Source organism: Ursus maritimus, unplaced genomic scaffold, assembly GCF_017311325.1.
Source record: "Ursus maritimus isolate PB19 unplaced genomic scaffold, ASM1731132v1 scaffold_18, whole genome shotgun sequence".
Lineage (NCBI taxonomy): Eukaryota > Metazoa > Chordata > Mammalia > Carnivora > Ursidae > Ursus > Ursus maritimus.
In genome coordinates this window covers 43,868,662-43,883,617 of record NW_024424230.1, presented here as the reverse complement: position 1 = coordinate 43,883,617, position 14,956 = coordinate 43,868,662, and the positions used below count along the sequence as shown (strand labels likewise).

Here is a 14,956-nt window from a genome sequence, read left to right as displayed (position 1 = left end):
AAAATACTGCCCAAACCTAATAGATGACCAATATACACACAAATGAAAGTCTGACTGGTCAACCAAGAATGGATCCAAAAGCCTCATCATTACATTTGCCTTATTTCCTAGACCTATGTCAATCTCACCAAAAATGAGTTCATACATATGTGAAACAGTTCAGAAAGATCTCCTTGATTCCTCACTAATTCCATAAGAAATGTCAGGATGCTATCATGGGTAGCCTTGAACTGATGTAGGTTTTTGACATTATCAAATGATTTCCTCAATTTAATAATCTGAGAAAATAATAATCTCATCAGCTGTCGTGTCATCTTGTCTCCAAGCTAATACGGAATTTAGTCCTACTATAAAACCTGACCAGTTGAACTTTCATAACTAATAATATTTTCTACCTATTTTCACAGCATGATTCTCCAAACTTCCTAAGGAGTTAGGCTCCCGAATGATTCACTTACCAACAATACTCCCCCCAGTTAGTAACAGGTTCCCCAGAAATTCAACCTTTATTTTCAAAATAGCAAACACTCAGACCATAACAAATCCAACATTAGACTATCTCCACTATGAAAAACTAAGTCTACCTAACACTAATGATATTAATTACTAAACAGTCGCTCCAGATCCATATAATCTTAAAGAATGAAATAACTGCCTTCTTCCCAGACCAGGAGAAGTCTCTGGAATATACTTCCAAAAAAACAACTAATCCACTCCTAAAACATGGGGAGACAGGACTCTAAGCCTTTCTTAAGTTCGTAATAATACCATCAGCTAAGAAACAGGAATATATGATTTGTTTAATCTTGAATTTATTTTTTTTACATCTATACCAATCTGGCTAAATTACAAAATAATGTGTAATCATTACAAAAACAGAAACAATGCAAATAGGAATCCCTGCTAAAAACTTGATACACATACCTCTAGAAACTTTTGAAAAATTTATACCCGCATGCACATGTATATTTAGTTTTTAAAAGTAGGGTCAAACTATCGTGTCATTTCTTTCATTATACTACAAGAATTATTCTTTTGTTTTTGTTTTGTTTTTTTATTCTTTATCGACATATGATTCAATCCAACTTAAGAGTGTAGAATTCAACTATATAAGCTATAAAAATGTTTAACCCACCCTCAATACTGAGACTAGTTCCCTAGCTTGTTTCTGTTTTGCTAATATAAACAATGCTTAAATTCACAGCCCCATACAAATACTTTTCTGTACTTATTCTGTGCAAATTAAGAATGAATTTCTTAATTTACAACATTTAGGGTCTTTTCTTTCTTTCTTTCTTTTTTTTTTTTTAAAGATTTTATTTATTTTTTTGACAGAGATAGAGACAGCCAGCGAGAGAGGGAACACAAGCAGGGGGAGTGGGAGAGGAAGAAGCAGGCTCATAGCGGAGGAGCCTGATGCGGGGCTCGATCCCATAACACTGGGATCACGCCCTGAGCCGAAGGCAGACGCTTAACCACTGTGCCACCCAGGCGCCCCAGGGTCTTTTCTTTCTTAAGCAAAGAAATGCTTCCCCTTAGAGAAGTGACAATCTTTAGGGTCCTTACTTAGTATATGTAGAAGCTACTTTCACTGATTTAATAATATAGCTCTGCCAAAAAAAAAGTGTACACACACATATATACATACATACAAATATTTATATTCCTCACAATAAGATTTAACCAATTTCTTTACATATCTGGACTGAATTAGGAGTGCTTGAATTTCATATATGCTGTCCAGTGAAAAGTTAACATGATTTTTTTCTAGGATTCTGAAAAGATATCATAGGCAATGATATTGGAAAATGCTCCCTATAATATACTAATCCAGAGAAATGTGCCCCATAAATCAATTCTCTACAAAATACAGGGTTACCTCCTTTGTGAAACTTTTCCTAATACTCAACAGCAGAACTAATCGCTTCTTCTACTATGTAAAATGTACTTTAAATGTCCAGTACTTCTAAAATAACATGTATTACACTGTACTATTACCATCTGTTGTCTTTAATTTCATTTACAGAACTTTCGGCATATAAAAAGTTTTATTTCATATTTTTAAAAGAATAAAATCATAAGTATCTTAATCAGTATCTTCTTTCGTTTCCGTCCTCTGCTTTCATTCTCAAGGAAGTCTTCCTCACCTCAAAATCAGATAAATAATTGACGACTTAATTTATCCTAAATCTCATACAAATACAGACATTAAGACATTTCACTAGTGATTTTGCTTCTGTTCTTAATACCAAAATGTTTTAATTAGACACCTCTTACTGTGCAGCACCATACTACGTCCAAGAGGAAGACTTGGAAGGTAGCTGTAGCAGGTGAATAAATCACCGATGACCACTACATTTCTAAGCAAAAGAACTCAGTGTTTCTACTCGCTGGTGAGAGGAAATATAAAATTCAAGCTTGTGGGATTTTTTCTTTTAACAACAAAAAAAGCAACAGAGGGGGAGCTGAGGGAAATGGTGTCTTGTCCACATTGTGCTAAGAGACCCATGGAATATCCAAATGGCTATGTCTACTGGAGGCTGGATTCATGTTTCACACACTCAGGCAAGAAGATACGTATTTGGGAGCCAGTGAGTATACGTGGAACCTGAAGTCAGGGATACAAGAAACCAGGAGTGTGGATGAAATCTCCCAGAAAGAGTGTATATGGTAAAAAGATGTTCAAGAACAGAACATCAACAACTGATGGGCATGTTAAAGGTAAGAAACTGAAGAGCTAGAAAGATAAAAAGAAAACTATCACAGAAGTCACAAATGTTTCAAAGGAGGAAAAAAGTCAACATCATACTGATTAAATACACATTATCACGTTTATCCAAAACTTTAAAATTCTTAAAATGATGTTAATATTTAAGAAAGTTCTTTTAAACACTTTCATTTTTAAAAAATGTAATTTAAAAAACACAACAGTGTATGGCAAGGTTCTATGTGCACAGAAAAGGGGAAAGTATGTATTTATACTGGCTTTTATTCGCATAATCTAAGACAGAGATGGAAGTGTGCCTCTGTATGACCTTTTGTAGTTTTTGATGTTCTAACCATATCAAAGTACTACCTACGGTGAATGTGAAGGTAAAACTTAAAAATGAAATAGACTCTGCTAATCTGTAAGATGTTCCACTAGCTCTAAGCATGTTCTCTTTCTTCAGATGGATCCAATCTGTACACAGTGAATTCTGTAATACCAAATTGTAGTCAGTGAATTACCTTAACAGATGCTTTGCCAGCACTGAATCTAAAGACTACACATTATCACTTTCACTGAAGCTTTTGTAATGAAAGGCTAATCAAGTGCTGCCCAAGGGTTGCTGAGAACATCCAGTGTGCATCACCAAAAAAAATGCAACTTAGGAAATATAAAACATAAGACTACTGTACTTATTCTAAATTAATTTCTATTAATAGTCCAGACTTTAATTCTTTGTACAATACACCTAATAAACAAAAATTATCTTTAATAAGCTTAAAATTCAAGAAGTGTATCTGGTTAAATTGGGGATTTTTTTTAACTTTTTTTTTTTTTTTTAGGAATTTTTTAAAAACTTAATACTCGATGAATTAAGTGAAAAGCAGGATAAGCAATTCCTATTAGCCTTCAACCTCCTTTTAAAATTAAGAGACATTCTTTTATACTCAATCTCAGGAAATGTCACTGTCAGTCGAGTCACCAAACTCTCTCCCTTACCCTTCATATGTATTCAGTAATTGAGTCCTGCTAGTCTTACTTCAAATACTCCTGAAGAGCACTTCTCTTTCTGTTTATACTTTCCAGTTACATACCGCCTTCACCTTCATTGTCATCAGTGTTTCCTACGTACCTCCTCCATGCTGGACACTCTGACAATTCAGTTTTATTTAATCCTCATAACAACATTATAGAGTAAGTGTTATCTTTCTCATATTGTAAATGATTCATGGTACACAACATTAAATGAAGATGCTAGTACCAGAACAGGAGTATTTTCCTTAATTTGAATATCCTCAGAATGTCACTGGATACTTCATCTAAAAAGCATGCAAATATAAGGTATTCAATTCCTAGATGTACATTAGAACCACCTGAAAAGCTTCTAAAATATGCAGCAAGGTAGTGAAACAGACTGTGATTGTCCAAGTTCTTTACAGCTCTAAAATTTTTAATTTTGTAGAAATATTTCCAGATTGTATGTCTTAAAATGAACTACAATAGAAAGACTCTTTACTCCCCAAGTTTTTCCCAAATAAAAATTAAAATAATAAAAACTTTCTTGGGGGGCACCTGGGTGGCTCAGTTGGTTAAGCGTCATGATCTCGGTGTCCTGGTATCAAGCCCCCAGTCTGGCTCCCTGCTCAGCAGAGAGTCTGCTTCTCCCTGCTAGTGCACGCTCTCTTTCTCTCAAATAAATAAATAACCTTAAAAAAAAAAAAAAAAACACTTTTCTTGCAGTGCCTGGTTGGTGCAGTTGGTTGAGTGTGTCCAACTCTTGGTTTCGGCTCAGGTCGTGATCTCAAGGTCGTTGAGATCGAGTCCCGTGTTCAGCATGGAGTCTGCTTGAGATTCTCTCTCCCTCTCCCTCTGCCCCCACACTCATACACATGAGTGCTCTCTCTCACTCTCTAAAATAAATAAATTAATCGTTTTAAAAATTAAATAAATAAAAACTTTTTTTTATTTAGACTTATCTCTCGGAATTTTTTCCTAAATGAACAGGGCCTACTGATTTGTATACACTAATACTACCAGACGACAAAAATAAATGAATGATAACTAATATTAGGCTAAAACTTAAAAATGCAATTTCTTCAAAGTATGTTTGAGAAGGAAAGACTTACATGTAATACTCATATTTTCTAATGGCAAAATGTTCCTAGTTTATATACAAAAATAATTATGTCAATGGTTTATGCTATTTCAGAAAGTAAATACCAACCCTGAGAACTACTATTCAAATGATGCCTCCAAGGTTTACCAACATAAATAGGGCCCCGTGTGCATATACTAAAGGAGCCAGAGTAGTGTACATTTTCAATTACGTCAGCTTTTTATAACTATTTGGTCTCTGTCAACTCCACCTTTACTGGTTACACTGCTTGTATGTATGCCTGCCCATAGACCATACCCCCCCATTTCTGATTTGCTGCTTCCCAGTTGTAGGCTTAAAATTAAAGAAACAAACTTGCTAAAATATGTATAAGATTAAGAATAAAACAGCTTTGTTAGGAACTTAGAATGCTTTTGTAGTAAGAATACATAGGGCCCAGGGGCACCTGGGTGGCACAGTGGTTAAGCGTCTGCCTTCGGCTCAGGGCGTGATCCCGGCGTTATGGGATCAAGCCCCACATCAGGCTCCTCTGCTATGAGCCTGCTTCTTTCTCTCCCACTCCCCCTGCTTGTGTTCCCTCTCTCGCTGGCTGTCAAATAAATATCTCTGTCAAATAAATAAATAAAATCTTTCAAAAAAAAAAAAAAAAGAATACATAGGGCCCAAACAAAAAAGTAAAATACCTGTTAGTGCACTGGCTTTATAACTATTTTTTTCCTTACAGATCTTTTTCCATTTATTCTTGGTTTTTGAATTCTTGACTTTGTTTCAAATAGGAAAAGCTTGCTAGATGTAGCCTAGTTCCAGATATATGAAATAGTACTATGAATACATAATTCCTCTTTTGGGGAGACACGAAAAAAACTGAAAGTTAAACCTACATAAAATTATGAGTGTATTTCCAATTCTCACAACTAGTTAAATGAAGTAAAAAACGCCATTCCGGAAAACTTTTTTACCCCAAAACATACAGTTCTTTTTCAGGATCAAAATTTCTCAAACTATACTTATTAACTAGTATATTTTCCCTTTTGGCAGCCTGGTTGTATTCATTATATATTGTTACTCTAGTTTTCCCAAATTTACCTTACTTCCTATTTTGCCTCTAATCCAACTGGTTTCCTTCTAGCTGATTTTTCCCTCTCTCTAGCCCCACTTTTCTTTACATCTCAAGAATTACTACCTTCCTGAAGAAGGGCAAGAGAAATGAGTAAATAATCTCAAGACACATGATCTGACCAAACATTTTTGTATTCTACATAAAAGCTAGAGAGAATATGAGACATATTTGAGAAGCTGTAATGTTTAAGGCTTTAAGACATTTCTACATTTTATGAAGACAATATATCAAATCAAGACAAACTGAAAAAATCCACAGTTTGCACAGCATCACAAGTTACACAATGAATTTCAATTGGTTAGGTAGAAGGGATACAGAATCAGCAGAGGACATTTTGCAAATACCACTTCCCAACCACCCACAAGATTCTAAATAAAACTACCTAAAGGGAAACGGGACATTTTCAATAACCGGAGACTTGAATCCTGCCATAATTAGGTGTTACTGATGAGAACATGTTGAGAATCTGTCCTAACTTCAGATGTGCTAGAACAGGGAAACCAGGTTAAGACTCACTTAATTACAGGTCACCATGGTGATGATAAGCTAAATTCTTAACCTGCCACTTTAAGCTATAATTTAGTCCCCAAACCATAAGCAGAGCCAGTCACATAACATTTTTTTTAAATTAACACCTAAGTACAAGAATAATGCTAGACCAAAAAAAAACAACCAAAAATGATTAAGGCATTCAAAACAGAACAATCAAGACACTGCAGGTTGTAAAATTCAGATTTAAACTCTATGAAGACCTAGCCAAGTTCTTCCCGGATATACCAACTTAAGAGCAAACTGGTCAGGATTTTATTTCCCTTCCATCCTAGTAGCAACAATAATGCACAAACTGCTTTCAATACGGCCAGTGTTCAAATCCCGTGCTACCATTTTACCAACCGCGAGTCCCTAGGCATGTTAATTAACCTCTCTGAGACTCTACTTCCTCAACTGTAGAATGGACTAATATCCTAAAGGCTTCTGAGGATGAAATACTGAAGGGAGTCAATGCATAGTAGTCATTCTGCAAGTGTCTGTTCTCTCTCCAAAGAAACAGTTATATTTGAGAATCCATAAAAGTAACTAATATTCTCTTAGTTATTCCATGGACAGCAAAACAGAATACAATTCTAATATTTAAAAGAATCATCTAAGGTAATGGCAAACTAGGACATTCGAACAACTCTCCACTGAGGACAACAAAAAAAGCTCAACAAATATTTTAAAAATATGTTTAAAGATATGGAAGAGCAGATAGAAAGGTAAAAAATGGTCAGAAGAAGTTCATAAGAAAGAAAATCCAGACAGGTGGGCCCAAACTTGGGCGGGGGGGGACATTTGCTATGGGCATGTTAACCAATCTATAAAGCCAGCTGATAATTTCCTAAAACTGACAAAAGACATCAATTCACAGATTTCAGCAATCTCAACACACACCAAGCAGGATAATCAAAGAACTCCACACCTTCAGACAGTACAGCAAGACTTCAGAAAAAGACTTCAGAAAGCAAAAAATAGATTACCTTCAAAACAGTAACACCAACAACTATATTTATATAGATATAAGCTGGAAAACAATAATCTGTCCTGGCAAAAATATTCTGTAAGAACAATGGTGAAATTAAGGCATTTTCAGATCACCAAACAATAAACACCCAAAGGTATTTGTCACAAGCAAACCAGTCCTAAAAAAAGTACTAAAACATGTTCTTAAGGAGGAAAAAGAAAATGATCTGAGAAAAAAAGTTGTAAATGAAGGGAGAAATTAAAAGCATCAGAAACAGTAACGATGATAACTCTAATGAATACTAACTTAAAAAATCATTTGTGGGGTGCCTGGGTGGCTCAGTCGGTTAAGCATCTGCCTTCAGCTCAGGTCATGATACCAGGATCCTGGGATCGAGTCCCACATCAGGCTCCTTGCTCAGCAGGGAGCCTGCTTCTCCCTCTGCCTGCTGCTCCCCCTGCTTGTGTCCTGTCAGTCTCTGACAAATAAATAAAATCTTAAAAAAAAAAAAAAAAAAATTTGTGAGTAAACATGTAAAGATTTAAAATGCATGACAATAAATGAGTCATTGAGGAATGAATAGAAATAAAATATCCAAGGGTCCATGAATCATCTGAGATGCATATTACAAACAGTATAGTAACCACTGAAAGAATATTAATTTTAGAAGTACATAATTTCCAAACTAGAAGAGAAAACAGGAATAAAAAAATAATTAAGAGAAGTCAAAAAAGAACAGAAAGGAATATACAACAGATTAGAACAAACAGAACATACATTGTATGATGGTAACTTTAAACTCAGATACATGAGTGATTACATTCAATATAAATGGATGGATTTAATGCTCCAAGTAAAAGACTGCTACACTGGATTTTTTTTTTTTTTTAAATCTACATGCCATCCATATCTCTAACACAAGGGAATGGAAAGGTGACTATACCATGCAAACACTAAAGAAAACCAACTGAGCTACTCTAATATCAGATAAGTAGACACGAAGACTAAATTTATTAGACATAAAGAGGGAAATACTTCATAATTTCAACATTACAAAGAACCAGAGTTTTAATACTCTAAAATATATATGCCATTACTAACAATGCCTCAAAATGTCATATTAAGCAAAAACTTGGAAGAGTTACAAGGAAAAAGAGACAATCCACAGCTATCCACTTTAAACATACATCTCTCAGAAACTGATTGAACAAACAAAGCATCAGAAAGGTTAAAAAAAAAAAAACAGTAAAGCTATGGAAGATTCAAACAAGATCACCACGCTTGATCCAATAAACATTTACAGGCATTCAGAAGCTAAAGAATACACATTCATATTAAATATACACAGAACATCTGTAAAAACTGACCATATGCTGCAACATAAAACAAATCTCAAAGAATTCCAAAGAACTAAATCATATCAATGTATGTAACCACATGCAACAAAGCCAGAAATCATTAATAAAAAAATGATAAAATTTCCATATGTTTGGAAACTAAAAAGTGTGTTTCTCAACCCATGTATAAAGAATAAATAACACTGGAAATTAAAAAATATTTGGAACTGAATAAATATGAATATACTACATATTAGAACTATGTATGACTAGGGGGAAATTTATGCCCTTAAATGCATATATTAGCATTAAAAAATGAAAACTGATGAAGCAGGCATTCATCTCAAAACTCAGGGAAAGAATAGCAAAATACAGCAAAAGAAAGTAAAAGGGAATAATAAAGACAAGATCAGAAGTTATTCACACTCAAAAACAAGCCAAAGAGCAACAGTACACAAAATGTGGTCCTCAAGAAGACTCTTTTAGAGTCCAAAAGGTCAAACTACTTCCGTAACAATACTTTTATGCCATATTGATATTTAAACAATGGTGCAAAAGTAGGAAAGTGGGTGTAAGTGCTAGAGCCTTGGCATGAATCAAGGAACCAAACTCTACAGTGAAGCACTGTATTACTGATTGCCAGACTAGCACTTTAAAAAAAAAGTCATTTCACTTAAGAATGTCCTTGATGAAATAGTAAAAATTACTCAGTTAAATATTCTGGGACAAAATGAGAAAATAATAAATATATCTGTTGCCAATCAAAGTAAGATAAAAGCACTCTGTGACTGAGTTGCTTGCTGATCTACGCAGTTTTCATGGAACACCGTTTTTACTGAAAGAACAACTGGTAGACAAACTACACTTATCCAGGGTTGGGTATCTGGCAGACATTTGCTCAAAAATGAACACAGTGAGCCTGGAAAACAACTGACAGCATTTGTTGCCAATGATTGAACTTGACTTTTCAAGCAAGAATTAGGAATTTGGCAAACTTTTATCTGTCTTGAGTTTGACAGCATTCCAATACTTAACTTCTGATGAGATTGCTGGTGATTTCGACAAATGTGGTTTTTCATCTCATATAATGAAATATGTCAATATTTAGGGATGTACATAACTCAATGCATGTATACTTCCCAAATGACCAAAGCATGTTACAAAATTATGCAGGACAGACTAATGAACTCTAATGTACCAGAATAAGAAAAATCTATTTAGGGGTACCTCGGTGGCTCAGTCGTTCAGTGTCTGCCCTCGGCTGAGGTCATGATTCCAGCGTTCTGGGATGGAGCCCTTCATCAGGCTCCCTGTTCAGTGGGAAGCCTGCTTCTTCCCTCTCCCATTACCCCTACTTGTGTTCCCTCCCTCGCTGCCTCTCCCTCTGTCAAATAAATAAATAAAATCTTGAAAAAAAGAAAAAAGAAAAAAAGAAAAATCTATTGATATTGTTTCAGATTCCATGCTGCAAATAACCTTTAGAAAAAAGACTTGTTGAGATCCTCAGTACTATCAAAGAAGATTATTGCACAACAATCTGAAAGGCTATTAAATTCCATATCTGAGCAAAACTGGATTTTGTTCTATTTCAACCAAAACATATTACACTAGATTGAATTCAGAAGTAGATATGAGAATACAGCTGTTTTCTATTGTCAGACATGTAAAAGAAATTTGCAAAATTACTAAACAATGCTATTCCATTCTCATTAAATCTGTTCTAAAAGGTATAGTTATTTTTCCTTTAAAGAATGTTATTTACATTAATATGCAATGGGTTTATTATCGTTCATTCTAAATGAACTGATAAATACTTTAAAAATATTCTCAGTCTTAATTTAAAAAATTAGGAAAACTTACAACTATATCGATATATATAACCCATATAAAGTTCTTCAGAGTTCTCAATAATTTTTAAGTATAATGGGGTTCTGAGAACAAAAAGTTTTAGAAATGCTGCCACTGTGAAAATCAAAGTCAAAAATGGATTCTTTGAAAAGACAAAAAAAAAAAAAAGATAAACAACTGGTAAGAATGATCAAAAACATTTTAAAAGAGAAGGCATAAATAAACTATGTTAAAAATAAAAAAGAAAATATCACCATAGATCCTGAGGACATTAGAAAGATAAGATTATTTCATGAACTTTATGCCAATAAATTTGAAAATTTAGTAAATGCTAAAAAGCACAATTTACCAAAACAGGCAACTCAGAAAATATATGTTATAAATTGTCCTATAACCAATAAAGAAATGAGTTAGTAAACAAAAGCCTTCTCACAAAGAAAACTCCAAACCCAGATAGCTTTTCTAAAGAAGTATACCAATCATTTAAGAAACAGGAGCTCTATCATACAAATTATTCCAGATCAGGAAAAGTAGGAAAATTCTCCAGCTCGTTTATAAAACCAACATAACCTCAAAATAAAACCCAGACAAATGCATTATAAGAAGGGAAAATTAAAGGTCAATTACACTCAAGAACAAAGACATAAAAATCTTGATCAAAATTTTAACAAACTGAATACAGCAATTTTTTAAGAGACCATGATCAAACCAAACCAAACCAAACCAAAGACCATCACCAAGTGGGTCATGAAAAAGTAGGTTAATTATAAGAATGCAAGATGGATTGCACATTAAAAAGTTAATCAATGTAATTCACCAAATTAACATATTAAAAAGAAAAAATTTATGATCTCATTAGAAGCAATAAAAGTATTTAATAAAATTTAACATCAATTCAAAATACAAATTCTTACTTAGCACAACAGAAACAGAAGGGAACTTCCTTAAACTAATAAAAGGCATCTACAAAAAACTACAGCAAACATCATACTTATAAATGGTCAAAGAGTGAAAGCTTTCCCTTTGTGATCAGGAACAAGATAAAGATGTCCTCTATCACCACTTCTATTCGGGAATGTAGTGGAGATCCTAGCCAGAGAAGTAAGGCAAGAGAAAGAAATAAAAGGTGTAAGGATTGGCAAGAAAGAAACAAAACTCGTTATTCACAAATATGTTCGTGAATATAGAAAACAGAAGGTATCTACAGAAAAACTGTTAGAAATAAGATTTGAACAAGACTGAAATTCAGTATCAATTGCATTTCCATGTAAACAGCAAATGCAGTTTGAAAATAAAACTTCATTTGAAAAACAAAGACTCTTAAAATAGCCTCAAAAAATACGAAGTGCCTAGAAATAAGTCCAATGAGAGATGCACAAATCCTCTGCAGGGAAAATCATAAAACTCCATTGAAAGATATTTACAGGATTAAATAAATGAAAATATATGCAACGATCATGATTTGACAGACTCAATACTGTGAAGATATAAATTCTCCCCAAATTAACTGAGAGTCAAGATAATCTCAATGAAAATCACAACAGCATTATGTTGGACATGCTGATTCGTAAGCATATATGGAAATGCAAAGGACCAACAGCCAAGATATTCTTGAAAAACATAAGAAATAAAGAACTTCTCTAACATACATCAAGATTTATAAGACTATGACAAGGGGAAAAGATAGCAGAATTTATAAAAACAGACTGAAGAGATAGAATAGAGATCAGACAGAGACCCACATATGTATGGACACTTGATAAATGATATAGGTGGCACGACAAAACAGAGAAAAGTTATTGTTTTGTTTTTACAATAGATAATGTTGAAACAGAAATCTATCCATATGCAAACAAATGAAACTGAACCCATTCCTCACACCATTTACAAAAATAAATTTCACCTAGCTGGTAATCAAATTCAAAGTAATAACCACATGAATTATTTCAGAGTGAAAAAGAAATGTATTGATTATATAATCCTAGTGGGATATATCTTAAGAACAAACATCTTATTGTTAGTGGCAATCTGGTATTGTTATACTGAAATTATATACATCTTAGTATAAAGCAAATAACCATAATGATGTCATTAAGGTAGCAAGCGTTTCAGAATAAGACAGAAAAGATAATACATAAAATCAAAGCTAAGTTAAAAACCTCTCCTGAAGGGAAATATCACTAATTCAACACTTTAATTCTTTTTCTAAAAAACGTGTTTACTAGTTCTGTCCACCAAAAATTCCTAGAAACAATGAAAACCCAGTAATAATGAATGCCCCAAACATCCGAACTGTGGTTTCTAAATATCAATTCCCATTGAAAAAGTGCTGCTTGACGAAACAGCCAAGGCAGAATAGTTCTGGGGCAGAAAATGTAGTCAGTCTGATAGCTCTCTCAAATCCTGAAAGAAAAGAAGCATGCAAGAATACTTGAATCATGTCAGACAGACACAGCAGCCAAATGAACAGGCTCTCACTGACCAAAGCGGAGATAACCTGAAGTATTAAAAAGAATGACTGCAATGGACACAAAAAATATAAAAACGTGTATGTTTAGATGACAATAATAAAAAAAATCACTGGTCACCTTCAGAGATTGCTAGAGGCCAACCTGTTATTCTGAAAACTGTAAGAGGCTAGAAACCAGCCTTTAATCATGATTTTTACATAGGGACTCTCTATCTCAGGATAACCAAATACTTGATGAAAGGAAATTTTTCTTTTTTTAAAAGAAGTACAGCTAATAAATATAGGAGGAACTATAAAATTAAAAGTTCATCATTCTGTGATCCCAATATGAAATAACAGAGCTGGTCAACAAGGATCAATGACTGCTAAAACCATTAAGTGAAAGGCTGATGGAGAACTTTATAATAGATTCATCAGGGAGGTATAAACTGTACCCCTTGATCAATCTGTTTTTTTCCCTTAGGTAGACTTCATGCCCAACTTAGGGCTCGAACTCATGAACAAGAGTTGCATGCTCTACTGACTGAGCCAGCCAGACACCCCGTCCCACTGATCAATCTTAACATTACTAAAAATGGAACAACCAAAATGTTCCTCCTGATGTGATACAATAGGCAATACACAGCACCATCAATGAAATATTCTAAGTAGAACCTGACGCAGGGCTTCAACTCACGATCCTGAGATCATGACCTGAGCTGAGATCAAGAGTCAGACGCTTAACCGACTGAGCCACCCAGATGCCCCTCAATGAAATATTTTTTTTTTTTTAAAGATTTTATTTATTTATTTGACAGAGACAGCCAGCAAGAGAGGGAACACAAGCAGGGGGAGTGGGAGAGGAAGAAGCAGGCTCATAGCGGAGGAGCCTGATGTGGGGCTCGATCCCAGAACGCTGGGATTACGCCCTGAGCCAAAGGCAGACGCTTAACAACTGCACCACCCAGGCGCCCCAGTCAATGAAATATTCTTAACACAAAACTGAAACTAACTCTAATCAAACCTCCCTACCTAATTATCAGTTTATAGGAAATAAGAGATGAAATGGAAGAACACGTTAAAGGACCAAGAGGATACAATCAGCCAAATCCAGAATGTAAGAAACTCTACAAAATATATGACCCAGTTTCTTCAACAAATAAATGGAGAATAAAAAAGATAACCTGATACAGATTCAAAGAGACTTAAGACACATATCAACCAATGCAATATGTGGATCTTGTCTGGATTCTGCAGCAAGCAATCATTTAAGCATTTGGGTGTTTTTAAGATAATCAGTGAAAACTGAAGACAGCCTGGGTATAATAAGACATTAAGAAATTTTGGTTAATCTTATTGGGTGGAATAATGCTGCTTCTCTGCTAGAGATGCATATGAAGTATTTACCAGGGAAAGTACATGATGCCTGGGATTTGCTTTGAAATACTCCATACTTATTCATAAATTATATGTGCAATTACAAATTAAAATAAATAAATAAGAAAGCAGGCGGGTGAGTATGTGGGTGAATGGATGAATGGATATAACTTCTTCAGGGAGGGGAAACAATTCTCGGGTGAATTGATTCAAATTAAATATGAAAGCAAAACAATGAAGCTTTTAGATCATACAGAAGAATACCCTCATGTTCTCAGAGGGCAGAATTTACTAAACAAAACTTCAAAATCACTAAACAAAAATGTGTTATCCTGTACATAACTCTATATAAGATTTTGTCTACTTCACACTATTTTAAAGGTACTTACTGCTGGTAAAAGAGACTGCATATTTTGATTAGAATCTGCTATTGTGGCAAGGTAGACCAAATTCGTATGCAACATCTGCTGATACCTATTAAAACAAAAAAACAAGTATCAA

The 14,956-nt window shown here is 34.2% G+C and overlaps 1 protein-coding gene across 3 annotated transcripts in view; it reads right to left on the bottom strand.

Moving 5' to 3' along the window:
- The window catches only part of SS18 (SS18 subunit of BAF chromatin remodeling complex), an 82,850-nt gene that overhangs the window by 56,786 nt on the left and 11,108 nt on the right, over positions 1-14,956 (bottom strand). For all 3 annotated transcript variants that reach the window (XM_040632625.1, XM_040632626.1, XM_040632627.1), the window contains exon 3: positions 14,845-14,929. In XM_040632625.1, coding sequence (XP_040488559.1) covers positions 14,845-14,929 — 85 coding nt within the window. The remainder of the gene's footprint in view (positions 1-14,844; positions 14,930-14,956) is intronic.